General features: G+C 36.4%; 1 protein-coding gene across 4 annotated transcripts in view; it reads left to right on the top strand.

The window, feature by feature from the left end:
* FLT3 (fms related receptor tyrosine kinase 3) overlaps positions 1-27,391 on the top strand; it is a 145,768-nt gene that overhangs the window by 88,829 nt on the left and 29,548 nt on the right. For all 4 annotated transcript variants that reach the window (XM_072611814.1, XM_072611815.1, XM_072611813.1 and 1 more), the window contains 5 exons: positions 325-442; positions 12,317-12,444; positions 13,185-13,324; positions 13,417-13,570; positions 14,569-14,737. In XM_072611814.1, the coding sequence (XP_072467915.1) occupies positions 325-442; positions 12,317-12,444; positions 13,185-13,324; positions 13,417-13,570; positions 14,569-14,737 (709 nt within the window). The remainder of the gene's footprint in view (positions 1-324; positions 443-12,316; positions 12,445-13,184; positions 13,325-13,416; positions 13,571-14,568; positions 14,738-27,391) is intronic.

Genomic DNA, 27,391 nt, shown 5'->3' with positions numbered 1-27,391 from the left:
GTTGTGCCCTCACCTCCCCTTTTCCCCCTCCACATCTAGTTTCTTTCTCTTATATCAATTTGAATGCCAATCATAATCCCATATGAGTGATACTGGTGAGAGAACAGCGATGAAATTGGGGATTTCAACTAGTGTTGGACTTAATATGATAAATGAGCAGCATGGAATAAAGTGCTCAGTTCTTTATGTGAGGGTTTAAATATTTTCATTACCTCTGAGGACTAAAAGAAGTTACTTTAAAATGATTAAGTATAAATAAGCAATGATGCTTTCAGAAAAACCCTTATCATATGCTTTAAAATGTAACTTAAATTAATTTAACAGGAAAACTCAGAAAACCTTACTTTAGAAAACTGGAAGACCAGGATGCAGTAGTTTGCATATCAGAAAGCTTCCCAGATGCAGTGGTAGAGTGGTCCTTTTGCAACCCACAGAGTAAAAGGTAAGATGTTTGTGACTCATGTTGATAATTGTACTTATGGACTTCAGATGAAATATTCTATTAGAATTTTTTAAAGGTACAAGTCAAATGTTATAAATGTTAGTGAATCTAATAATTTAATCCCATGCTCATTTTTATACTGCTATAATGAATAGGTGGCGTGTCCAAAATATTACAGTTAATACACAATGAGTAATACTTTAATTTGTCCTCTATATGGAAAATATTAAGTCATTTCTAAAAATCAGCAAACTACAAATACTATTTGAAACAGAGGGAAATATATTGAATTGTTGCTACTTTATTTGACAAATTGTAAAATACCTTATGAAATGTCAGTCATGATGTTGGTGAAATGGGAAGGCCATGTGCTGTTCTAGGACAGGTAGGACCCTCATTTCCTTTCTCACCACCCCCATAAATCAATCAGTAAGCATTCTGTGAGCCAAGAACCATGCTAAGCACCAGGGATACAAATACAAAAGTATGATGCCAGCATGTCAGTCCAGTCTGAGGCAGCCTATTCACAGTGTTAATTCTCTGTGATGAGCAAAATAGGAGCTGGGCCATTCAGAGAAAAAAGTTAGGTATCAAAGAATCTAGCACAAGGTACCAAGAAAATGGGCCAGAGGCAGAAAACTCTCAGGGTCCAGAATATATCAGAAGAGCATTAGTAACGAGGTCCAAGGAGCAAATAGAAAAAATGTGGTCAATGATCAAGCAAAAATTCAAGATTGGAGCAAAATTTGTGTAAAGAGTTCACGTTCAGTTACATTCAACCCGGTTTAGAGTGTCCTGGCATTCTTTGGAATTCTCCTTGTTCTGAATGAGTTTCAGCTGTGGACAGCTCCCAGCTGCTGCTAGCATTTCCTGAAGGAAGAACTGAGTCGGCAGATAGATGGTAAAGAAAAATCAATCTTATTAGTGAAAAAGTCTTGACAACAGAGTTTCTGAGAAGATATGTAGCTTAAAAAAATTATTTTCTTGTATATAGCTCATATTATAAATGAAAATATAAATGCTACTAAAGTAAAAGTAAGTTCATGAAAATCTAAAAATTCATAGGTGTAATTGTTGTATAAGTGAAACCTACTTTGGCACAGTCTGATCATGTGATTTACTGACTCAAAAACATTCAGTGGCTCTATATTGCCTCAAAAATCCTATCCTGTTCTATCCCATTCTATCTTATCCCATTCCATCCTATCCTTCTCTTAACTTGGATTGAAAGTTTGCTATAATCTAGCTCCCACCTCCCTTTCTTTATAATTGAATTCCAAGAACATTTATCAAGTTTTTAATTATTACCTTTCTAGTCTTATTTCATGTTAGTTCCCTTTATGCTTTATGTTCCAGGGAAACTAGATTACTAGCTCTTCACTGAGCTCAGAATTCTATCTTTTATGTACATAAATTTATAAAATACACTGCTTCACTTTCACATTTAGAATCCTTATCCTTCTTCAAAGTTTACCTCTTCCACCTACCTAGATGAAGTATTTAATAAGCATTTCCTATGTGCCTGTCATTATGCTAAGCACTGGAGACACAACAACCACAAAACAGGTTAGTTCCTACTTTTATAGAGCATACTTTCTAACAGGGAAAGATAAAATATAAAAGGAATCTGAAAAGGTGGGGAGGGTCCCACACAGGGGCAAGGCAGCTGGTATAGAAGTGAAGCCAATCAGAGAATAAGTGGTGGTATCTGATCGAAAGTGTTCTCTCCCTCCTCAAATGTCCCAGGATTTCATTGTCTAGAATAGTAGTTCTCAAACTTTTTGGTCTCAGGACCCTTTGACATTCTGAAAAAATATTGAGGACCCCCAAATGAACTTTTGTTTATGTGGGTTACATCTACTGATATCTACTGTATTTTGAAATGAAACATTTTAGTAGTATTTTGAAAATAGTTTTGACATTGTAGATGCCCCCTGAAAGTGTCTCAGAGATACCCAGGGGTCCCTGACCACACTTTGAGAAGCACTGGTCTAGATCTTGCCTTTTTATTAATATTAATATCATATGTTATTATTATATACTTTATACTTATCTCTGCATATCATATTCTGCCAGGAAGGAGAATGTTGCTTCGTTAATGGTAGCTCCTGTTTCATTTTTATCTTTATATTCCAAGCTCCTAATACAATGCTGCCCATGTATTAAGTGCTTAATATATTTGTAGAATTGAATTGAATGGTGCCTCCTTCCTCTTTTGGGGTATTTTAGGCATCCAATTACTTTATGTTACCTAGGTTCATCATATGAGGAATAATTAAAGAAAATACAGGTGTTCACTTGGGAAAAAATAACAGTTATATGATCATAGACTTAGAACTAGAAGGGTCCTCAGAGGCCATTTTATCTAATTCCCTAAGTTTGTAGTGAGGAAACTAAGGCTCAAAGAATGTGACTTGCCCAGGGTCACACATCTAGCAAGCATTAGAGATGAGAGTTGAAGCCAGGTCCTCCCAACTTCAAATCCAGCATTCTATCCACTATGCCACATTGTCAGTTGATAAGCCTTTACTTAAAGAAGTACATAATTGTTGCATTCAAATATGTGAAAGTCTGGAATGTAAAATCACAGACCTAACAATAAGAGTTTGAAAAGTCTTCAACAGTCTCCTACTCCAGCCTGTACTGAGTTTGACAACATTCCCAGCAAGTGTTTGTCCAACTTTTATTTGAAGACCTGTTGCAAAGAGCAAATACACCTTTTAAGTAGCCCATTGAACTTTTGGACCACTCAAATACTTAGGAAGTTCCTCTGAACTCAAACCCAACTCTTTTCTCTACCTTTTATGCATTGCTCTGAGTTCTGTCTTCTGTGGTCAAGGAGAAAAAGTACAATCCGCCTTTCACAGTGCCCTTCACGCAGCTCCCATGCTCTTTCTAAGTTTTTTTTTTCTCGAGGGTAAACATTCCCAGTTCTTTAGACTGAGTCTTTAATGGCATGTTTTCCAGTTCCTTCAATATTCTGAGTCTACTCAAGAATCACTTCTTTTTGTCAATGACATTCTTAAAAATATGGTGCTGTGAATTGATCTCAATATTTTAGATGTGGTCTGGCCAAGCTATTACCTCCTGTTTTTTGGCATTATGATTTTCTTAAATATTTAAGGATTATGTTAGAATTTTTTTGGCTATCATATCACTGTGGACCTATATTTGACTTGCAATCCATTAAAACTTCTAAATCTTTTTTATAGGAACATGTCTAATCATGCCATTCCCATCTTACACTTAAGAAGCTGGTTTTTTTTTTTTGGCCCAAGTGTAAGATTTTATATTTACTTAGTTAAATTTACTCTTACTTGATTCAGACCTACATTCAGATCTGTTAAGACCTTTATGAATCTTGACTCTCTTATCCGTCATATTTCCCATTCCTCCCAGCTTTTTGTCATTTGCAAATTTGATGTTTGTCACCTGTTTTCATTCAAATTACTGATATGTTAAATAGAATGGGGCCCAGCACAGATCTCTAAGGCCTCCTTCTACGTTGACATCACATCATTAATGACTATTCTATGGATCTAGCACAGTCATTTGACTAGATTTGAATCTAGCTAACTGTCCTTTAGAGAAACACATGTCCTGTAGAGCATATCTCTACATTTTCTCACAAAAATAGCTTGAAAAACTTTGTCAGATGCTTAGCTAAAATCTAGGCAAACTCTATCTGTAGCAATCCCCTCATCTATTTGTCTATCAAATTTGACAAAACATAAAATGAGGTTAAGTCTGGCGTGATCTCTTCTTAATAAATTTATGCCATTTTGGTGTGTGTGTGTGTGTGTGTGTGTGTGTGTGTGTGTGTGTGTGTGTGATCACTGCTTCCTCTTGCATCTACTCACTAAACAATCCTGGTCTAGAATTTTTCCAGGTTTCAAAACCAACCTCATTGCTTTATAGTTTCCAGACTCCATTCTGTCACCCCATTTTCGATATTGGAACACCATTTGTCCTTCTACAGTTTTGAAGTGCTTTTCTGTTCTCTGTGATCTTTCAAAGACTTTGACTCTGCTATCCTGCCTCCTACTTTTTCCAGTACCTAGAGGTTGACTTGGTCCTGGTGACTTGAACTTACTGAGGACAGCAAGAATGGTCTCTTATTATCTCTGTACTTGTCTGAGATTTCACCTCCTTATAAACCATTTTCATTTTTTCACTTCCAGTTGAAGAAGAACTGGTTTTGTTCTGTGCAGCTCTAAAGGTTAAAACTGGACCTCAGAGATAGAAATTATAAGGGAATATATGCTCAATATAGCATTTTTACTGGATAGGTGATTTCATCAATTTGGGAAGCTCTTGGTAAGGAATTCTCACTACCCATGTGATATGTGCTTATGCTGCAATTTATGGTCATAAAGTTGAATAAGAGCATTGAGAAATTATTTGATTTGCCCAATCTTCTATGAGGACTTGGACCTAGATTTTCCTGATCCTGAGGCCATTTCTCTATCCATTGTACCATAATGCTTTTCAATATGAGAAGAATATGTTCTTCCCCAAATTACTCACGAGTAGAATGGTCTGTGTTGTGAGAGGTTTCCTTTACTTTAAAGGTTCATATAGAGACTGGATGACAATCTTTCAGGGATATTATAAAGGAGATTTTGGTATAGAATGGAAACTTGGACTATATCACTTCTCAGGTCTTTTTTATTTCTAAGATGTGATGAATCTAGGCATCTATGGCGTCTTGCCAAAACTTTATGCTCTAAAGATTTTTATCACTATAGACCTTATCAAAGCTTAAATATCCTGTGCCAGTTTCTCAGTCCTTATTATATAAGCTTGGTATGATGATAAGCTAATTCACAATTGTCTGTTAATTGGTGGTGATTACCCCTATCAGTAACTAATGTAGGGTTTACAGGAAGATTGAGGGGGGAAATATTATTGGTTGGGGCCCTCTTAGAGCACCTTAAATCATACTTTGCACCCAAGTTTTAAAGTGAGTCCTAAACCTATTTTATACCATTTTTCTTTATACAAGTGAAAGATTTTAACATGGAGAAATTTTAGGACACAGAAACTAATTCCTTGAATGCCTGGTTTGATAAAAAAAAAAAAAAGATGCAGTTTTAGGCTATGGTTTCCTTATTTAAGTATGACACTTTAAAAAATCACAGAGAATGTTTACTCAGTGAGATTTGTGTGTAGCCACTATGAATTATTGCAAATTGAGAGTTAATTTTAATTCGGCGAATTTTTGTTAAGAGCCTATGATGGGCAAAGTATCATGTTAGATACTGAGGCAAAAAAGAAAAAAAAAAAAGAAAAAAAAGAAAAGAAAACCCAGCACCTGCCCTCAAGGAGCTTATATCCTCTTGGAGTAGTGAAGGCTGAAGTGAGGGAACTTTACCATCCATACTTTTGCTATGAGAGTCATCACTCAGAATTAAGGGGCAGCTGAATTCAGGGCTAGGATATGAACTGTAGAAGGTAATCAATCAACTTTTTTCATTCCTTAGCACACTAATAAATTGATGGACATACTTGGTACTAAGAATGATGTCCTATGCCAGTGATTATCAGGGAATGCTGTTTGTGCTAGTGAAAAAGTCAAGCGATTTATGGATGAGGCCTCTAGGAAAAAGAATATATATATATGTATATATGTGTATACAAATATATGTACACACACACATATGTGTAAACTCCATGGGGGATGACAGAGTGGACCCAAGATAGGAAATCAGTTCTTTTAGCTTCTGGAAATGAAAATTGTCAAGGATCCAAGAAGTAAAAGAAAGACTGTATAGAGAAAAATAAAAATATATCCCCCAAAACCACTAATAAAAGGGACCCAGTAACTGTCCCTACTACTGCCACCACATTCTCTGACAACCTTGAGATGAAGGGGCATGAAGGAAGGAAGTGGCTTCCGATGCCCTGAACTAACGGAGGAGGAGGAAAAAGGACAGGTCTCCTGTAAGGTTCCTTTTGGACCTGAGTATAAAGGACAGTTTAGGAGAAAGCACATGACCTCCCTCTGCACCTGCTGCAGCCACTATGGGCCCTACTCATCCCCATACTCCCTCAGGACCAGGGGTGGAAAGAAGTGTAGGAGGAGCCTGGAACCACCACAACTGCTGCTTCTACCACTAGGTTTTCCCTGGAGGCCTGGGCTTACGGGTTGGACAGGAAGAGAGAACTGAGCCTCTATTATTGCTCTGGGGTTAAGAATGGGGAGGAAACATGGTGTTGTCGCAGCTACAACCACTACCTCTCCTATCCATCTTCCCCTCCCTAACTGCTGAGGGAGCATGAAAAGAAAAGAGAACAGGAAGGGAGTGGGAAGAGGCCACAGGGGAAAGTCTGGAGAAACCCTGAAATGACAGTCTATTAGTGACAGTGGTTAACATCTGGAAGCTGTCACTTGAAAACTATAGTCCATTGCTTCCCTGTTTCCTTTGAGATAGGAGAAGAAAAATATAATATACCTTCCATTCCTACTACCACCACTGCTGTAATGGGAGAGTACCATCTTAAATCTAGGGTCACTGGGGTGTCAATACATTAATGAAAAGCATTAGTTAAAATAATGGGCTGAGGGTGGGACTGAAGAGCTGCTATTTCCTGACTTTCCCTTTATCATAATTACTAAATGATCTCCTCTTCTTTGAAGTTTACACTATCAAAAATTTCTACCCAACCCAATTTATATCTATTGTCCACTCCCCAAGTCATTCTTGCTCCTTTTTCAAGATTAGCCTGTGGGGCACTGTCTTCCTCTCCTCATCAGCTCATCTTATATTAGGAAACTTCAACCTAATTGAAGCTGATGCTCCTTCAAACCCCACCCCCAAGCACCTAGCTCCTCAGACTCCTTAAACCCCACATCCTTCTTTACTCCACCTCAGCTGCACACAGAGAGATAAGGATTGCTCACCACCTCACCATTACTCATGTACTTATTTTCTTCATATCCCAGCACTCAGCATAGTGCTTGGCACATAGCAAGGGGTTAATAAATGCTTGTTGACAGATAGATTGATTTCTTTGTAACCTCAAATTCAGGTCTAGATGATTAAAACAGATAAAATAAGAAGCCACTTTATACCAAATTAATGTCTTTTAATCATGCAATCAATGTATAGCTGAACACCATAGAATTGACACTTTTGAATTGTGATGCTGGAGAAGATTTTTGAGAGTCCCTTAAACAGCAAGAGGATCAAATCAGTCAATACTTAAAGAAATAAATTCAGATTATTCATTGGAATACCATTGAAGCTATCTTGACCACATAAGAAGAAGACAGGACTCCTTGGAAAAGACCCTAATGTTGGGAAAGATTGAAGGCAAAAGGAAAAGGAGATGGCAGTGGGTGAGAGGGATAGAAAGTGTCATGAAAGCAATGAACATGGGCTTCGACAGATTTAATGAAACAATGGAGGAGAGAAGGGCCTGATGTGCTGTGATCCATAGGGTCAAGGAGAGTCAGACACGACTGAATGACTGAATGACAGCAAAAGTGCATAGGATCATAATGAGAGTATCATGGTAGATCTATGCCTTTGAACTCACAAAGTTAGCATACAAGGTATATAATCCCAATGTAGATATCACTGATTTTCTTTTAAGGTGAGCCTTTTTTAAATTTTATGCACAAAGTACAGGTACTCAATAGTGTCTCTTGTTGGATCAGATACTGATCAAATTGTACAGAGCCCAATAGCATAGTGTCTAGAGTATTCAATCACTGAAGTGATGTCTCTGAAGGTAATTTGGTCCAACTTGATGAAAATTATATCTTTTGTATACTGCCAGCAATATTAATGGCTCATGGTGAGGCCATAGTTCTAGATCAGCATGTACCAGTTGGAACAGATGGAATGCAAGTGAGAACCCTGGCCAACTCTGCTCCAGTAAAGCTTCTAGTGACTGTCCCACCTGCAATGGAAACAAAAAAGTTTGTTCTTATCAGTCCTTAAGACTTTTCTCCAAAATGAGGTGTCTCTTGCTCATATTTTGAAACTACAACATTTGACAATATTTGACTGAATCCAGACTTCACAGAACAAATCTCCTCAATAAAAGAATTTGTTCTGTAAAACTTAGACTCAGTCAAAAGACTGTACCTAAGGACCTAGAAACCCCATGACGCCTTAAAGCCACAGGTTCCCTATACCTGATAAAGTGTAGAACGTGGAAAGGGGAATAATATATGATGCTAGAAAGATTGATTGGGGCTACGTGTGAGGAACTTTAAATGAAAGCACATGAGAAACATGTTGCATTGATTATGACACAATTATATAGACAACCAATAAGTTAGTCCTTCCGTATATATGTATTTGATATACCTACAAAGGGCGGATGCTATGGTCTCAGATTTGAATAGGAAGGGGAGATTAGGTTGACTAGCATTTGGGAAATTGCTTAGTGCCCTCAAATGCGTATATCCATGAAAGCTCAACTTTTAAGCATCATTATTCTTCCAGTAAGAAGAACAGGTGGCAGAGTGAATAACTGGGCTTGGAGCCAGGATGACATGAGTTCAAATTTGACTTCAGATATTTACTAGCTGTGTGACTCTGGGCAAGTCACTTAGCCTCTGCCTGCTTCACTTTCCACAAATGTAAAATGAGGATAATAACACTTACCTCACAGAGTTGCTGTAAGGATCACATTAGATAATATTTATAAAGCACTTAAAACAGTAAGTGCCTGGAATATAGCAGGCATGTTGTAAATGTTTATTGCCTTTGCTCTCTTCTCTTTGACTATGGATCAGGGAGTGTCACTATCTCAAAAAAAATGATTCAAAATTGCAGGTGAACCAGAAAGCAATCAATTAGGCAACAAGCATTTATTAAACACCTGTGATGTGCTGGGCACTCTGCTAAATGCTTGAGATATTAAAAAAGAAAAAGAAGAGAACCTTTCTGCTTTCAAGGAGTTTAGAAAGGGGTTGAGATTTAGGGATTAGAAAGATGGATAGTTGATGTAAGTAGAAATATTACCAAGGATGACTTGCACATGAGAAGTTGCATAAAAACATCACACAAGGACATGTATAAGCAGAAGTGGAGGTGAACTGGTCATGTAGGGAGAGAAAAGGATAATAGTCTGGGGGCTCGTTCTCCAGACCAGTCAGGTATTGTAGCACTCTGGAGTGCTTATAGAATTAACAATTCAACAAGCATTTATTAAATGTTTACTTTGTGCCAGGTACTGTAATTGCCGAATATACAGATATAAGTAAAAGGAAAGACAGTTTTTGCCCTTAAGAAGCTTATATTCTAATGGAGGATGACAATATATTAAAAAAAAAAAAGGAAGAGAGAGAGAGCATAGTAGAGAAAGTACAGAGAAATAGAAGTGGAGCCCAGAGAGGAATGAATAAATGGATAACTGGGCTCTTTATTAAAATGGAGGTTTTGAGAGGAACCAAACATTCAGGGGAAGAGACCACAGGGGCAGAGAGAACTTCCAGCATGAGAGGAATGCTCTGGCATGATGGCAAAAGTACAGAGGGTCAAAGTGGAGCCCAGAGAGGAATGAAGACATGGTTAATCTGGCCATTTTCCTTCAAATGGTTTTTTCCCAGAACCAACCAGTAAGACAAAGGGATCTGCAGGGGAGGAATGAACTTCCAGAGCAAGGGGGCTACAGGGCAGAGTAAATTTTCAGGGTAACAATGCTCCTCATGATGGAGAAAGTCTGGAGAGTTAGGAATGGAGCCCAGAGAGGAAAGCAAGAACTTTACAGGATGAAAAGGAGTGGAGGTTTTTAGTCTGTACCAACAAGGGGGACCACAAATCCATCTAACACTTAAATAACATTGGAAAAATGGTAAAATTGGTCAAAAGCATATTTGTGTCTTAAAAGCATGAGACTAAATTCATAAATCATACATTTCATAAATTATACATCCTGAAAACTTAAATATTCTGTCTTGCAATATTCTTCCTGCAAAAGGACATTAAAAAAGACATTAAAAAATCAAGAAGCCAATGGGTGGGTAGGGGCAAATTCATGGTAGAGGTTCACAGAATGATTCCCTTAAATAAAAAGAGAACTGTCTATACTTTAATCATATTCAAAGGATTTTATGAAGTGAAGAAGCTTTCACATATGCTCTTAAGCCCTTAAAGGACTGACTTTTGTATGTACAGTTTAGTTTTACATCACTGGCATACAAATTAAATAAATTATCAGTGAATAAATATAAAAGTTGGCAGACACAAGTAAATTTGTGCAGTTTTAAAAATTATTTTAAGTACAACTCATAAAATATTTTGGGATGTCAATATTTTTCTGTAATATTGGCTAATTTCTACTGGAATAAATGATAGGTAACAAATAGTGTTTTTGTGATTTCATTAAACTTTGATGTGGGAAAGAAAAATACTTGGTGGTAGAAAACAATGATTATTACATTTTAATACAATGATTATTAGAATTTTATTATGTAAGTTTTAGTTACATAAATAGTTTAAATTTACATTGCAGTATTTGGTACAACTTGAGAATTAATTTAACAATTAGTATGTCAGTCCATGTTTTGGATATTTGCTTATGGGGGATGAACTGTCACATGTATCCATTTTTTGAAGTACAATAAAGTCTAGGGATTCAAATTTTTTTTAAAAAAAATCAAGAAACCCTCAGAGAATTTATTGACAATGACAACACAGTAGAAAAGATCCTTACCAATAGTTAGGAAAGAGCTTCATATTGACAGAACAATAAATTCTCAATAAAAATAGTATAACTCTTTAACCATGTCATTATCTATAGTTAAGAATACAAAGTTCAATAGATAGATAGAGAAGTCAGCTTTTGCAAAAGAAAGAAAAACAAATTTGGATTTGAGATAAATGTGGATGACAATAAGTGGAAAAAGAGAACAGTTTTAAGTTTGATTTAGAAATTTAAAAGTATGAGAAAAGAAAAGAAGCTGGTGATCCTGAAGGAAAACTCCTAGCTTTAACACAAAGGGAGCCAAGCCACAGGTTTCTATACTCCTATGGTTAATTAGTTTTAGTGAAGTAGTTATTATAGAATTAGTTAAAGAAAAGTAAGTTAAATTTCATTCCTTCTAGAAAATAAATAAAAAATTTAAATTACAGAAACCAAATTAGATTTAACAGAGGACATTGAACATGAATGGTCTAAATTACCATATAAAAAGTAAAACTTTTTAAAACACCAATCCATCAATGCATTCTGTATTAGAAATTTTCTAGAGGAAGAGTAACACAGAGAGACAGAGACAAAAAGAGAGATATTAAAATTAAAAGGTTGATCTCAACAATATCATAGGGAAACACTTGGAGCATTATGCGAATATGACATTTGTAGTTGTCATATTTACCATTTTTTAGAGTAGGAGGGGCAATAATGATTCTTTTCCCTTTCTTCCTTCCTCCTTTATTTTACAGATATGTGTTTGATAACATGGGTAATGGGTGGGTATCTATGCAAAAGAAAAAATAGTATGTGGACCTTGGTTTAGATCCCATCTGTTATATAATACTACCTAATGTCATTCCACATTGCTGAGATTAGTAAGAATGAGACCTGGCTCACTCATAAACTTTGAGATCTTCCCTATATACAGAGACATGCAAGTAGAGACTAGATAATTACTAGTCAGGGAAGTTGTGGAGAAAATTCCTGTTTAGGTATTGGTTGGACCTGGTGACTTGAAATCTCTCTAAATGCTGAAAATCTGTGATTCCTTTGGTCTTTACTTTACTCTTTCATAGCAGGGAGTAAATATTTAATTTTCTCCTTTACTTGAATACTCAGTTGAATTAAATACGCACACACATGCACATATACATATATATACACAACAGAATTTTTTAATAGATTCAGTCAAATGTTATTTGTTTTTTTAATTGCCAGCTGCAAAAGAGAAAGTCAAGGTGTCACTGGAAAGAAGGAAAAGGTACTTCGTGAATTATTTGGAACAGACATATGGTGCTGTGCAAAAAATGACTTGGGAGAGGAATGCACAAGGCTCTTTACATTAGGTAACACTTTCATGTACAATGTGCTGAATTGATTATTATTGGAAATGACCATTGCTTAGGAAATAATTTAGGTTAAGACCAAGAAGATTGCTTAGGCTCTCATTTAGCTTCAGAATTTTAGTAGTTACCTTTACTTTCTCAAAAGTAAATGCTGATATTAATACAATGTTTCATGGGATTATGTTGGCTAACAATCAGCCTTGCTAAGTAAAGAGAAGCTTTTCACCAGAAAGTTGACCATGAGGTGATTTTTTTTTTTTTGTCTAAGGCAACCCATGAAATTGATAAAGAACACATTGGAAATATTGTATATATTTCCTTCATAATGCGGATGCCCACAAGTCTTGGGGATAACCAGTTATTCCTTGTTAAGAAGCAGCAGCATGGCCCAGTGAATAAAGAGATGGTCTCAGAGTCAAAACAACCTGAATTCAAGTCCTAGCCCTGATGCATACTCTCTGTGTGTTTCTAGGCAAGGACTTAACCTCTCAGCAACACCAGGGACAGCTCTAATACAAGAAGTGGAACAGCAGTTGCCCAGTGGTCACCTGAATTGGTTGAGGCAATTTCCTCACTGGGAATTCCCTACACCTATGAAATCACAGATCTAGACCAAAAATAATGTATGAGAGATGGTTGAGATTTGGTGTTAGATAGTCCTTCGAAAAGTTGCAAATATAGTTTGTGAGAAGAAATCTTTTTTTCTTCCCTTGCTTACTTCTAATATTTTCATTTCCCAGATTTAAATCAAAGCCCGGAAACAACTCTACCACAACTATTCATTAAAGAGGGGGAACCCTTGTTGATAAGGTGCAAAGCTGTTTATATGAATTATGAATTCAGGCTTACCTGGAAATTAGAAAACAGGACATTAAAAGAGGTAATAAGTCAAGTGCATGTTATGACAAAATAAGTGCAATGTCAGTCACTTTGAAAAATATTAAATGCCAATCTTATTTGATTGAAATCTAGGGCAGCCACTTTCATATGAGTGCCTATTCAACCAACAGAACTATGATTCGGATTTTATTTGCTTTTGTGGAATCAGTAGGAAGAAGTGATACTGGGTATTATACTTGTGCTTCATCAAAACATCATAGTCAATCAGTTTTGATTACTGTCTTGGGTAAGTCATATTCCTCACACAGCATTAGATTGTGTTCTTATTTACCTGATTGTAGTATTTTGAATTCATCTGCAAAGGCCACTGAGAATCCTTGGTATAACTTGATGGGAGTTTCACAGAAGCAGATATAGTAAGTGGATTAGTTTAGTTGTCTCCAGAGCCCCACTTAACTAGTTTAGGATCACAGTTAGACATTAGTTTGTTAGACCTAGAACATTCCTTTGCACTCCTCTGGTTATCCCAAATTAGGGTAGTCTGGTGGAAGTAATGAAAAGAATTATTGACAAGAAGGATGAGCATTACCCAGAGTACCAAGGAAGGGTAGAAGAGAGGAGAGCAGTAAGAAGCAGAGCAAGGAGTTGTACCAAGTGATTCAGAGCAAGGAAAACACATAGAAGTTGGAGTAATTCTTCTCCTCCTCACCAAATTGGTTTTGTGGTGCTTGTGCCTTATGTTTCACTTTGAAGTCTTTCAAGTTAGAGTACAACCTTGAACTATCATGAAAATGCAAACAAATACAGTAGTTTCCTTATTGCTGATAAGGAAGAACTTCAATAAAGAGTAATTTTTTAAAACTGCTGGCTAGAGTTACCCTTTCCTTGGCTCTTTAATTCAGCCCATGTTTAATACATGCCTACTGTGCGTATCAGCCTCTGAAAGTACAAAAGCAAGAAAGAAACAGCCCCTTCCCTCAAGGAGCTTATATTCTACTGCTCACCTGATCCAGATAATCAGTGAATTTATATCTGTGGGTGGAAGATAGAAGCAGACAGCTTACTTAGGTTATAGATTTGGAATTATGGATCAGGAATGAGACATATTAGAAAAATATGTGCTGCATTGGATTAGCTGATATGACTCACAAACTGCCTCCTAGGAATTCTTTTGCTCTCAAATTATGAACAAAAATCTGGACTTACTGCTCCCAGCATGTTTCTGTGTTGTTTTCTTAACCATGTAAATTAAAGGAATGCATGTGCTTTTTTTTTTTAAAACAGAAAAAGGATTTATAAATGCTTCCAACTCAAGTGAAGATTATGAGATTGATGAAAATGACAAATTTTGCTTCACAGTACAGCTTAAAGCATACCCAAAAGTCATATGCAGATGGACCTTTTTCCAAAAGTCAGTTCCTTGTAATCAAAGAAGTCTTGAGGATGGATTCAGGTAAGACAATAAACTAGTTGTTGATATAATGGGCATCATGATTCCGTTTCCTTGGTGGCTTTCCCTGCTTAGCAAAGTGAATTCAATTGCTACAAGTTTTTCATTAGAAATTAAAGATGGAAATTAAAATACCTAAAATGAATAATAAGATACCCATTACAGTCATGTAAGCAATTCATAAGACATTCCATAAGCCAAATGAAAACCCTTCGTTTGGGTAGATTTCTTTTGCCTGGTCTGAATCGCAAAATTTCTGTATCTTATTTGAGGATGCTATGATCTCTCCTTTAAGCCCAAACATCCCAGGATTCTTCCTACCATCATCTTGATTTCTCTTCATGTATTAATATGAACAAAGGGACAACAGTCAGTGTAATATGTCTTAGGAGGTTGCATGCAACCCAGTGCTATAAGGGTTTTGAGATTCCTGTGTGGCAGCTCTGGTCTAGAACATTTTGAGAGAACTGAGGAAGTAAAACTCCTAAAACAGGAAAATATAAGTAGGGAACATTACATTTAGGTGTGCTAAAATAAGTTTCAAACCATGAAACAAAGTTTTCAAATTATTCAGAAGTAAGAGCAAATGCAGAAGCTAGTTGAGTCTGCAGAGTCCTACAACTACATTCTGACTCTTAGTACCAAGACATTTGATTCCTTCTTCTCCCTTCCACTTTCCCTGATTAGCTACACCGCCTCTGCTTCATGAGTGTCTAGCTATGGTTTGGTGGTCTAAAGTGAGGTGTTGAATGACAGTGATGCTAATACTTTTACTTTTGAGCAAAGGATATGTCGGTGCAGATCTAGAGTGACTTGAGCCCAGTTTCAAAAACTGGTTCTCTGTTGAAAATGTTGAATGTGTTATCCTTCAAATACATAAGTGATGCTGGCTCCCTTTTCATAGATTTGTTCCTTGCATTGTTTTTTTGTCATAGTGATGATAGCTTTACACTGATCTCCCCAGAGTCTCTCGTCTGGGTTTCCTGTGACAAAAGTTCATTTGCAACACAGTAAGGCCTACAGTATGTGCTAAGCAAACCCAGTGATGCTCACAATTCAAATGGGGATTACACCCTGACCCTCAGCACCATTCTCTATAGCAGAAGAAAGTAGCCCTTCCTTTGAAAGTTACATGATCTCCTTTTCTTCGGTAGAAATCTGAGGGACAACAGTATGGAATATCACCTATGCCATCAGACATGTTCAATATATAGGTTTGCTTTTGATAAACTGTTTTTTTTTAAATCTCTGTCTTCAAATCATTATTACAAGAAAAGCCTTACTGGGGTTGAAAGAAGGGATGTTTTCAGAAATGAAAATACAAAAGACATCAATTGAGATTTTTTAAGGAGGATTTTTAAAAGATTTTTTAAAAAGTCTCCCTCCTACTGGCTGGGAGACACTTACAATGTCTTGCAAGGGAGAAGTATTACAGGACTGATTCTGCAGAGTAGGAGAGATGGCTTTTGTTAGCAACAGGTGTAGTGGTAATGACTGGTCAGAAGGCCCTCGTTAGCACATGTGCCATAAGTTGGCAAGTTGAATTGACTGGCCTGTGTGTGTGTATGTGTGAGTGTACATGTGTATGTGCATATAGAACACAATGGGAGCGCTATTCCTTCTTTTCTTTGTACATGGGTAGGGTCAGGTAATCACTGTGCAAAAGAGCAGGGGCTGCTTCTTACTATGTGCATATGATGTAGACAAATCCTTTCACTTCCCCTGAGCTTTGCTTCTTTATCTGTAAAATGATAGGGTCAAGCTAGATGTTCTTGAAGGTCTCAGACTTATTATCCTTCACACGGATCAGCATCTATCATGCTACTCTTTGTGTGGGCTGACAGTGGTGGAGAACTGCTCTAAACATTTTCTCCAGTTGAAGTATTTTTCACTCATGGCAAGAGGACATAGATAAAATGATGTTAATGTTTTTGATTTGTGACTGGAAAACCCATTTATCTCTCAGAAATTTGGCTCTTCACAAACATGTAAAATGTAAGAGATGTCATGATATTTTTCAAAGCTATCATTGAACTCTCTCCATCCTCTTCTACTTCTCAAACTACCTTCTTATTTGATGTCTAGCCTTGATTTTCTTTTAACATGCTCTGGATAGCTTGCTTTTCCCCCTGTTTTGGGGAAAAAAACATGTCAGATTATTGTAGTAATATCATAGTTCCATCTGTTTTGTAGTACTCCAGTTTTCAGTTAAATTATGAAGTAGAGATTGAAAATTACCTTAATAGTGTTCCAGCATCATATACCACGTCATGAAGAAGGGAACTCTATTTAGGTATGACATTTATAACCACAAGCAATAGGCAGTTGACCTCCATGCTGTAGCAACTTCCCTCTTCTTCTTCCCTGAAATAAAATTGAGAACCGTGCAAAAAATCTGCACTAGAAGTAACTTGGAAAATAACATTAAAAATACTATCCTCAAGTTCTATATCTCATTTAACTCAGAAAAGGAAGGCAGTATGATTTAGTGGAATGGGAATAAAGAGACTTGAACCTGAAGCTTGGTTCTATTATTATCAATCAATCAAAGAGCATTTATCAAGTGTCTACTAAGTGCCAGGCTCCGTGATAGGTGCTGGAGAAACAATCCCTTCCCTCAAGGGGTTTACATTCCATCTGAGGAGAAAATGTGTACAGATATAAATATGTACAAAATAAATTTAAGGTATTTCAGGACAGAAAGACACTAACATTGGGGCTGGAGTGGGGGTGGGAATTAGGAAAAATTTCATGTAGAAGGTAATACTTGAACTAAGTTTGAAGGAAAATTGGGATTCCAAGAGACAGAGGTAAGGAGGGAATGCATGCTAGACTGGTCAGCACACTAACTGTGTGATCTTGGACAAGTCAGTTCTCTAAGCCAATTTCCTAAGCCAAAAGGAGGGAGTTGAATTACATAATCTCTAAGTGCCTTTTAAACTTTTAACTTTAAACAACTCTATAAAGATATTCTAATTTCTAGAATTGTAGAATTAGCTCATATTTTTGTGCAGTGCCTTGCACACAAGAGAAACTTCCAAAATAGGCTAAAGAAGGAAGCCTCTTTCACAAGATGATATTCAGGGTCATTAGAGGAGTAAGTCCTAAGGATGTAACTACATGCTGGCTTCCTAATCTTCTGGTGTTGTGCAAAAACCTTCATTCTGGTGTGTTATTATTTCTGTTATCAGAGAGACTTTTTTCTCCATTACTTAATGTCAGAACCTTTCTAATCTGATTGGACTCCAATAATAAATCATCTTTAAAATTGTCATTGGTATTATGACAGTTAAATATCCCATTACTATCTAACTACATCAAAGCTTTCTACAGCTTCCTTACTTTCATAGATTCACTTCTCTGATTCTACCAGTTATTTCCTCAAAATATCACACTGATGTTAATTAAGCCTAACCTTCCTTTGAAAAACTCACTCTGCTTATACTTCATTAAAATTTTAACTTTCTAGAAGTCCTTGTATTCTGTTCCTAATCAAATAAATGCTTGTTGAATCAATGGGTGATGAATGGTGTTTCAAAGATTTGGATATCCATTCTGTTAGTTTTTAAAATTTATGAGGTCTGCACACTTCATCAGGAGCATAAAAGTTAGTTAAGTTTATCTCTGATTTGTGACTCAAAATTGTTTAGAATGACATTACAATTTAATCATTTCTCATACAGTATCACTTGGGTCTTGACTAGCCCTAAGATTTTACTGTTTCTTGAATGATTTTCATTTCATAGGCATCATAGACTTAGATCTGGGAGTTCAGAGACCATCTAGTCTGATAATTTCCTTTTACAGATAAGGAAACTGAGGTCCAAGGTTGTAAAGTGACTTGCCTAAGAGGTCATATAGGTTCAGTCATTTTTTTCAGTTGTGTCCAACTCTTCATGAACCCACTTGTGGTTTTCTTGGCAAAGATCATTTTATAGATGAGGCAAAAATAGAGTTAAGTGACTTGCCTAGGGTCACACAACTAGTAAGTGTCTGAGGCCAGATTTGAACTTACAAAGATGATATGACCCCAAAGAACAGCTTTCTTGATCACAACCTCTTCTCACTCTGGTGCCATCCCCAGAGACACTGTTCTTAGTCCTTATGTCTTTTCTTTTTTATACCTCTTCTCAGCAGTGCATGATCAGCTGTATTCTACTAAGCCATTCATTTAGAGTACAGAAAGTAATTTATACTGTGAGGCATCCAAAGGTATAAACTGCGTACTTATAACTAAATTATTAGTACAGATAGCCTCATCTAGTTTAGGAACTTCCCTGGTTCAGGAACATTTTGTCCAATTTCCAAAATTCTTGACTTTCTGTTACCTGTTACCTGTTCAGATATTTGTTCTCTGGCATCTTGAGAAGTCTACTTTCCCTTCTTGTCTCCATATTATTTCTATATTTAAATCAGAGTTAGTCTTCTTTTAGCTCCCCTTAATACTGAGCAAGCATTTAAGCTTCTTTGTTTATTGTCTGGATTTCTAATCTCCTTGTCTAGGTTCAAGTAGAATAGTCTTCTATCTAGCCTCTCCCAAGTTCTGAACCACTAGACCACATTCCATTAGTCCTCTAGTTCTCTTTCTCAGCTCAAGTTTCCTCTGGTTGATTCCATCTACTCTCTCTGTCCTTTCTTTCTAACTGATCCTTTAACCCTTCCCCAATTCATTTTTATAATTTCCTCAATTTAGACATTTGCATCCAAAGACCTCCATCATTTATGTAAAATGAGACTCTGCATATTGCAAAAAAAAAAAAAAATGAGTGTGTGAAGTACTATATAAGACTGGGGAAAGGAATACACTCATAACAGTAAGCTAGAAAAGGAAGGTTAGTTTGAACATGAGGAACAATTTAGGTAAAGGCTTTCAAACTGGAATGTGAGGACAAGACATGAAGAGACCACAAAATGTCTTATTGAGTTAGAAAAGAAAGTTAATTTAATTTTTTCTCTTTTTTTTTGATTCCAAGTGTTTGAGCAAAAGGGTCTATGTAATTTCTTTGAAAGATTGTTATGGATTAAACGCTATTCTGTGGTCACCATCGAATGTGTAAAAAATAAATTGTTTCTCCACTATCTTAGCTTCTTTGGACTTTTGTAACAGATCTTATTTTAAAATGTTTTCTTTGGTTTGTGACATTTCCTAGTCCTTCTTAAAGGTCTTTATTTTAGGAGAACCATGTCCTGCTTAAATTGTGGATACTGGAAATGGACGTACTTTTACTAACGATCTACTTAATGTCACATTGCTTCAATACTGTGACTTTGTCAGTGTGGGTACTTTTCCCAATAGTATAGACTGTAACTCACATCTTCTAAATTTGAGACTTTTTTGTTATTCCAACCTCTAAATGCTTCATAAACATATATTTTTCAAAATCTGTCTAACATACTGCACTACTTCTATAAGTCTTTCATGATTTCAGAAGTATAATTGTCACACTTAGTTATCTGTCCCTCACTCTCACTACATAAATAATACACCTATTATACATTTTCTTATATGTTTCTGAGGTCAAATAAAAATTTTTGATTTGATAGAAGAAAATACCACCTTAAAGACTTTCTTCCAAAAAGATCCTTCCCTTTCATATATCAAAACTATGCTGAAGTTCTTAAAAGAATTAGCACCACAAATAACTTTGCTCAGTGCCTTCCTTGACCTTGCAGGAAATATCAAAGATGTTTGCTGATATCAGGAGAGAAATCCAACATGGAGGAATTGCTCATGGAGATGATGAGGTCTTCCTGATGCTCTTACCTGTGCATGAATTTGTAGGGTTTATATCAAGTTCCAGTACTTTGCAGAGCCTTCTGGGTGATATCCATAACTGTTCAAAGAAGTTTAGTGTCACAATCTATAAAAGAAAAACCAAGTGGGTGAAGATTGCCTTTTGTCCATATTATGACATGCAGTTAGATGGACAGTATATAAGACTCATCTTTTAGAGTCTGTACCTTCAATAGTCATTGCAAATGGTCAATGAGTTGGGCTTAATATTAAGCAGGCAAAGTGTATTAAGCAGGGCTATATTGACTTTAGAAAAATTGCATGTCTCTTTTAATGACTTCAGACTTCTCCCTTCTATCATTGCTATATGTCATGGAGCATTGTAGTTTCTGAAAAATGAAAAGTGAATACTACTCAGGGAGCAATGGAGAGGCACATGGTAAGTTTGAATAGGCTGAAAAATGTAACAAATAAGGAACTACATAGAGCTGGAGAAAAAGATGTGATCAAGGAGATATGTGACAGAAAAAGACTGTGTGTGCTCATCCTTCATTGTCAAAGAAGACCGTGTATGTTGGTTACATGGTGAGAATGAGGGATGGAGAGTGTGTGTCCTACAGTGGTCTCTTCTAAATATCAGGGTAAATCAAAGGAAAGTATGAGCACATTGGGGGAACCACTTGTGGTGAACTTAGGGGTTAACATGGGCAATAGTCATATAGGATGGGCAAGGATGTATAAATTGTAGCTGGCAGCATGAAGGAATCTCATCCACATTGATGAGATCAGGGATCCAAGTGAGCATTATTTATGCCACTTCTTACATGTCAAGTCGTGTTTGAAGTGTTAAGTAATGTGCTGTAGCCTATCTATGGCCACTGTATGTGTCTCCTTCATCTTTGGGTCACCCTTAGTTTTAATTCTTAATTAATTGTGGTGTTCCGTCACTAGGAGAATATTGGTATTAAAAAGTTGGGTTTTTATTTAAGGGAAATCCTTGAGCCTGTATGGTTTCCCAACTTAATCCATTCATTTTTCTTCTTTTTACTTACTTCTGGACACAGATCATTGTCCAGCTGCAACGTCTGTCCAGATACATATAAAAACCACTAGGTGGCATAGTAGATAGACAAACTTGAAATCAGGAAAGCCAGAGTTCAAATTCTGCCCCAGACGTTTATTATTTGTGTGACACTGGGCAAATGACTTAACTTTTCTTTACTTCATTTTCCTCATCTTTAAAAATGGGATAATGATAGTACCTACCTTTCAGGGTTGTTGGGAACATTAAGTGAAATAATATGTATAAAGTATTTATAAACCATAAAGCATCAAAAGTTACATAATAATTATTATATATACTGGTTGACTTAGTTGTTTTTCCACTCATCTTCATATTGTAATCTAGTCAGTGAAAATTCTTCATCTGCCTGTTTTTTTTCTATACGAATTGTCAGGGCAAATTCTTTTGAGCGGTTGTAGATCTCACTAAAAAGACTCTGTGTTGTTCAGAGGCTTGATGTAACTAGAATAGTATCATCTGCATGGAGGAACATCTGAAGGACCTCTCCAGTGATAAAGAATCTGCCTTCCATTTGAGCTGGACATCCTCCATAATAGTGACAAATGTCGTTGTTGAGCTCATTTCCTTTTTTTTTTTTTTTTTGTGTTAATACTGATAATCAGAGGACCACTGGACAAAGTTTTTTCTTGTTGCATTTGTTAAGGGATCTTGTGTGGTCTTAAGATATGCCCAGGGGATGACTTGCTGAAAGAGAGTCTTTAAGGCTTTGTTTTACTCAACTGTAAATTTGTTAAAAATTCTCATTAAATACAGTGAGATCTTATATTTTCTGCCCTTTGCATTAATTGTGTCATTGTGAAAATATAGTTTACTATAGAAAATTATTTGTGAAAACCTGCTAGTTCCCTTTCCATGTTTTCATCTAGATTACCTTTGATATATACAAAACTCATTCTCATAAAGATTTTATTGTAATGAGAAAGTAATATGATGGGTCAGAAATTACTGATGTCTTCTTCATTGCCTTGTTTTGGCAACAATACTGTATGGAATTTTCTAAAATCATTTGTGAGAATTTGGAAGTTATTTCTCACGATGTAGATCATGACTGTCTGTCTTAAGGGACTCTTATCCTCCCAAATGTTCACTACAAGATGTCCATGGGAGGGGAAGAAGATTGGGATATATTGAGAAATGTAGGTGACACAAAGTCACCCTATGAAACTCTTTTTATGAGACTAGTTCACTTAATGCCTAAACCAGAGAGCAGTGAAAGAGATCTATAGACCAATATCACTACTTAATCTTGATGCAAAAAATTTAAGTAAATCCTAAAAAAGACTCGGAGGCAGGAGATAGAATGCCAAATTTAGGGAACAGTCAGTAGTCTGGTTCAGCTGGAACATAGAGTATGTGAAGGGCAATAGTCTGTATTAAACCTTGAGAGACAAGCTAAAACTAATTTAGTCCAAATCTTTTAACTATCAATAAGATTTTTATCTCTAGAATGACTTCAGTTTTCAGAAGAACATGTTTTAGGACTATCATATGCAGGTATAGAAAAGTAACTTAAGTGGGAAAATTCCCATTAAAGGAGAGACCACTTTTGCCTACCAGTACAATTTCCTTACTCTACTTACTTATGTCACAGTTGGTAAATAATTCCTGAAGTGACTTCTCAACATCAAATGCTTGCTGGACTTAACCATAAGCCAATAAATGACAACACCACGAGGTCTGGGATTCTTAAACCCAGAACTTTTCTGATGTGGGAGAAAAGAACCACAGACATGCCTCTTTGGCCATTAAGAACTAAATGTGGTACCTTTTCATGGTGCATTTTATGTTTGACTAACCAGTTTTCAGTTGTAACTCTGCAAATCTCCCTCCTTAGAAACAGAGTAAAGAATGTTTGCATCTGTTGAGCAAAATACAGCATAAAGGCAGAGGAAAGTATCATCCTCACCATACCAGCTTTAACCGAGAAGAGAAACTTAAACAGCTCCAGTCAGACCTGAGCCAACTACATTCAATTCGTCTTTCTGAATCAGGAGGCTGATAGAGATATAATCACTCCCCAGCTTCCTGATCATTTGTCTTTTGGTTCTGTGTAAAACTGCCTACGAACTTGTCAGCTCTTAGTTCTCCTATTTCAGAAGCTCTCAGCTTTCCCAATGCCCTCTCTGTTATTCTCTCAATTCTGATGGGACTTGGATAATTCCTTGCTTGTTGAATAAGTTATTCATTGCTTTATGCTAAAATTACCTGTTGAGCTGCCCAAAAAACTCCCAACCTCTCCTAGCAATTCTCTAAGTCACCAAAGGGAAAGTGAAAATGACCTGTGTTTTGATCATAGAAAGGAGAAAACCCTTTCATAACTGGAACAAGAATACATTTTCTTAGTCACAAAGATATTCTTTTACCTTCAACTCAAATTTCCTAATCTCATGCCTACTGCCAGATGGCTAGTTTTAGGAAAGACCCCAGGGGAAAACTGAGGCTTTGAAAATACTAGTAACCTAATTGGTTAGTCCCCTTGAAAATCCCAGTGGAGGTTCAGAAAGTCAAGAGTCATTTTGTGCTGGGCTCAGTTATGATACAAGGTAGAGAGATAGTTTGGGGGATGAGAGGGAACAGGATAGTAATGTGCCCTGTGTGATTTCACTTTGTACAGAGGTTTATTAAATTATTTTTCTTTCCAGAGAAAAGAGGAGAGAAAGTCTCCTTGATGCAGAATTACGTCTGCCGTCATACTGCATACCACTAAAGCTGGGGTGGTGGTTTTGATATGGTGTAAGCATTACCCAGACAGAGCCCCTTTACAAAGAAAGGGGTTGGACCAGAGAATAGGGCACTTTAGAGTTGCATGGAAGAGAATCATGGTAAATTTGGTCCTTTCCTAGGAGCCCCAGCAATTTAGACCTAATGCCTGAAAGGACAATACAAACCAGGAATTGATTTAATTTGATTTTTCCCTTAATATCCTTTGTGTGTTCATTCAATTCAATGAATGTTTATAAAACACCTACTATGTATGGAGCGCTATGTTGTATCATAGAGAAAATGCAGACTTTACATAATAACTCACAATGTATTGCACGTAATAGGAACTTAAAACTCTTACTGGATTAGACTTATATATCAATATATATTTCATAAATTTTGTGAATCCCATTCTTCATGATCATCTGTTGAGGTACATGCAGTGTATGGAGTATTGTCTCTATTTTACACATGAGGAAATTGATACTCCGAAGATTTATGTGACTTGCTCAGGCTCCCTCAGCTAGTAAGTGACAGTTTCAGGGTTTGAATCTGAGTTTGATCTTTTGACTTTGAATCTAGCATTCTTTCCACTATACCAGAGTGACTCTAAGTCACAAGCTCTGCTGTCATGGAGGTTAGAATCTTCCAATATGGATAATTACAATATTATCTAACGTAAAAGTCCACAAGAAAGGTGTGATTAAAGTGAAGCTGAATGGGGAAACAGCATCATAGATCCCAGTCAATAACATCTATTGTTATTGATCAGATAAAGTATGTCTATTTTAGTGTCCATAAATCCTCTAATTCTGCTTCACAGATATTACAGAAGAATTGACTAAAGGCTTTATAAAACAACCAACCAACTTTCACTTTTGAGGACACACATAGAGCTAAAGATCTGCTTGGAGGTTGAAAAAGGCCCCAAACATGTCTATACTTGAGGCAGGGGTACCCCACTGTAAGAAAAGCAAATATGTAAAAATGTTAGCTAATGAAGCCGAAAATTCAGGCCAATTGTTCTAACTTCAAAAGGATTTTTTATATAAAAGGAGGACATTTCAATAGGATTGAATTTTTAAAAATTGTTGTTCACATTCAACTTTTCAGGCACATCTATTATATACAATAATGTATGCTCTCAAATATGAGGGTAAAAGACACTGATTGATGGTTATGAATGTCCCCACTCCAGCTCTAGATTACTAAATTTGTAAGCCTATGAACCTGTCTACCCTGCTTGATAATTATTTTCCCATTTACTATGTAGATTTGACCTAATTGAGCACATTACTAACTAAACATAACTACTAATCATCACTTTTAAATCTAATCTTGGATTTCTTTAGTCTACTTTAAAGAGAAACTGTTTTCCTATTATACTTCTTTAGTATAATAATTCAGCCAAATCAACTCTAATACCAAGAAGTTTGAAGTTAAAAGTTCTTAATTTCCTATTTGCAGTTTTTCAGAGAAAAAAATGTTAATTAGCCTTTTTATTATTACCCCTGAACCCTCAGAACACCCTTCCATCTAACTGAGTTTTAGTCTTGACTCCACAACTAGCAAGTGTTATGTCCTTGGGTAAGTCTTTTAATTTCTTTTTTTTAATAGATGTTTCCTCAGCTACAATGTGGAAATAATAATACTTATATTAGCTGTGTTACATACTTGTGGTGAGGAAATTTCATTGTAAACCTTAATATATTACATAAATGTAATTCAGCTTTATTATATAAGTGAAATCTTGTTTTTATTATTATCTTTCCCTACTCATCTGTCCCTTTCTGTGAGAGTGAACTGTTTACCTGTGCCCCACAATTTTCTCAAGGTACATGCTTCTTAGAATCCCAGCCAAAGGCGAAGACCTTTGGATAAAAGTATTGTCCTAACCTGTGCTATAAGCATGAGGCAGCATGACCTCCTAAGGGTCTGTGCAAGACTTCAGGGTGGTCTCTTCCCAATCAAGACAAGTTTGCTTAGAAGACCCTCTTTACCAACTCTCCCATCCAACTAATTAATATTTGATCTACAAGACATTTGGGAGACCTGAATTGCTATAAAAATTGTTTTGTATAAGATTACAAATTAACTACCCTAATGACTTCCAGCTTCCTCTAAATTTGGCTAGGCTTAACTAATTCTATCCTTAATCTGCTTAGCAGAAGGAAGCCTGGTAGGTGAGTGTTTAACTTGTGGCCACTTAATATCAAAGTGTGAAGGCTTGTAATGCCATACATATATAGACATAGATAGAGACAGAGATTGATATATAGATTTTTTTGGTCTCATCTTTATGATTTTACTGATATAATTTAGCAGTACTGATATTTTACTGATATATTTTATCGATATTTTTCTCTAATGAAAAAACTCTTAACAATGCAAATCTACAACTGTTCTGCAATTTATAGTCTTAAAGAGTTGACTGAAGGGGCAGTCAGATGGCACAGTGGATAGAACACTGGAGTCAGGAGAAACTCAGTTCAAATTCAGCTTCAGACACTTACTAATTGCCTCCAAAAAAAAATTGACTGAGACATTGAGATGTTAGGTGTAGACTTGTAGTCAGGCTCAGGGTTGTAGCCAGTGTCCTTATGCTGAAACTGGCCCCTTATCCACTAAGCCATGTCTCCCATCATAAATATCATAGTAAGGGAAATCCATTTCTGCATTGTTGATCTCTTTGAGGTTAGAAAATGTTTTAGATCTATTCTTTTTACTACTTGTTTTAGTTTTTTTGTGGTTGAGTCATTTTCAGTCATGATCATGAGTCTTCATGATCCCACTTGGGGTTTTCTTGGTAGAGAGACTAGAGTGGTTTGCTATTTGCTTCTCATTTTACAGATGAGGAAAACTAAAATGAACAGAATTAAGTGACTCTCCCAGGGTCACACAGCTGGTAAGAATCTGAGGTCAGATTTGGACTCAAGAGGATGAGTCTCCCTGATTCTAGACCCAGCACCCTATCCACTGAGCCACCTAGCTGCCTCATTTTATTTTCTTAGTAAGCATTTTTACCCTTGTAGCAGTGCTATAGAGCTATTCATCCAACTCCCACTTGCAGCAGATATAGAGATTTTGGGGGTTTTTATCCCAGTTTACACACACACTGATGAGTCAGGTTCCCTGG

This window comes from Notamacropus eugenii, chromosome 5, assembly GCF_028372415.1.
Source record: "Notamacropus eugenii isolate mMacEug1 chromosome 5, mMacEug1.pri_v2, whole genome shotgun sequence".
Lineage (NCBI taxonomy): Eukaryota > Metazoa > Chordata > Mammalia > Diprotodontia > Macropodidae > Notamacropus > Notamacropus eugenii.
The sequence above is the reverse complement of the archived record's forward strand: the minus strand, read 5'-3'. Positions and strand labels throughout refer to the sequence as shown.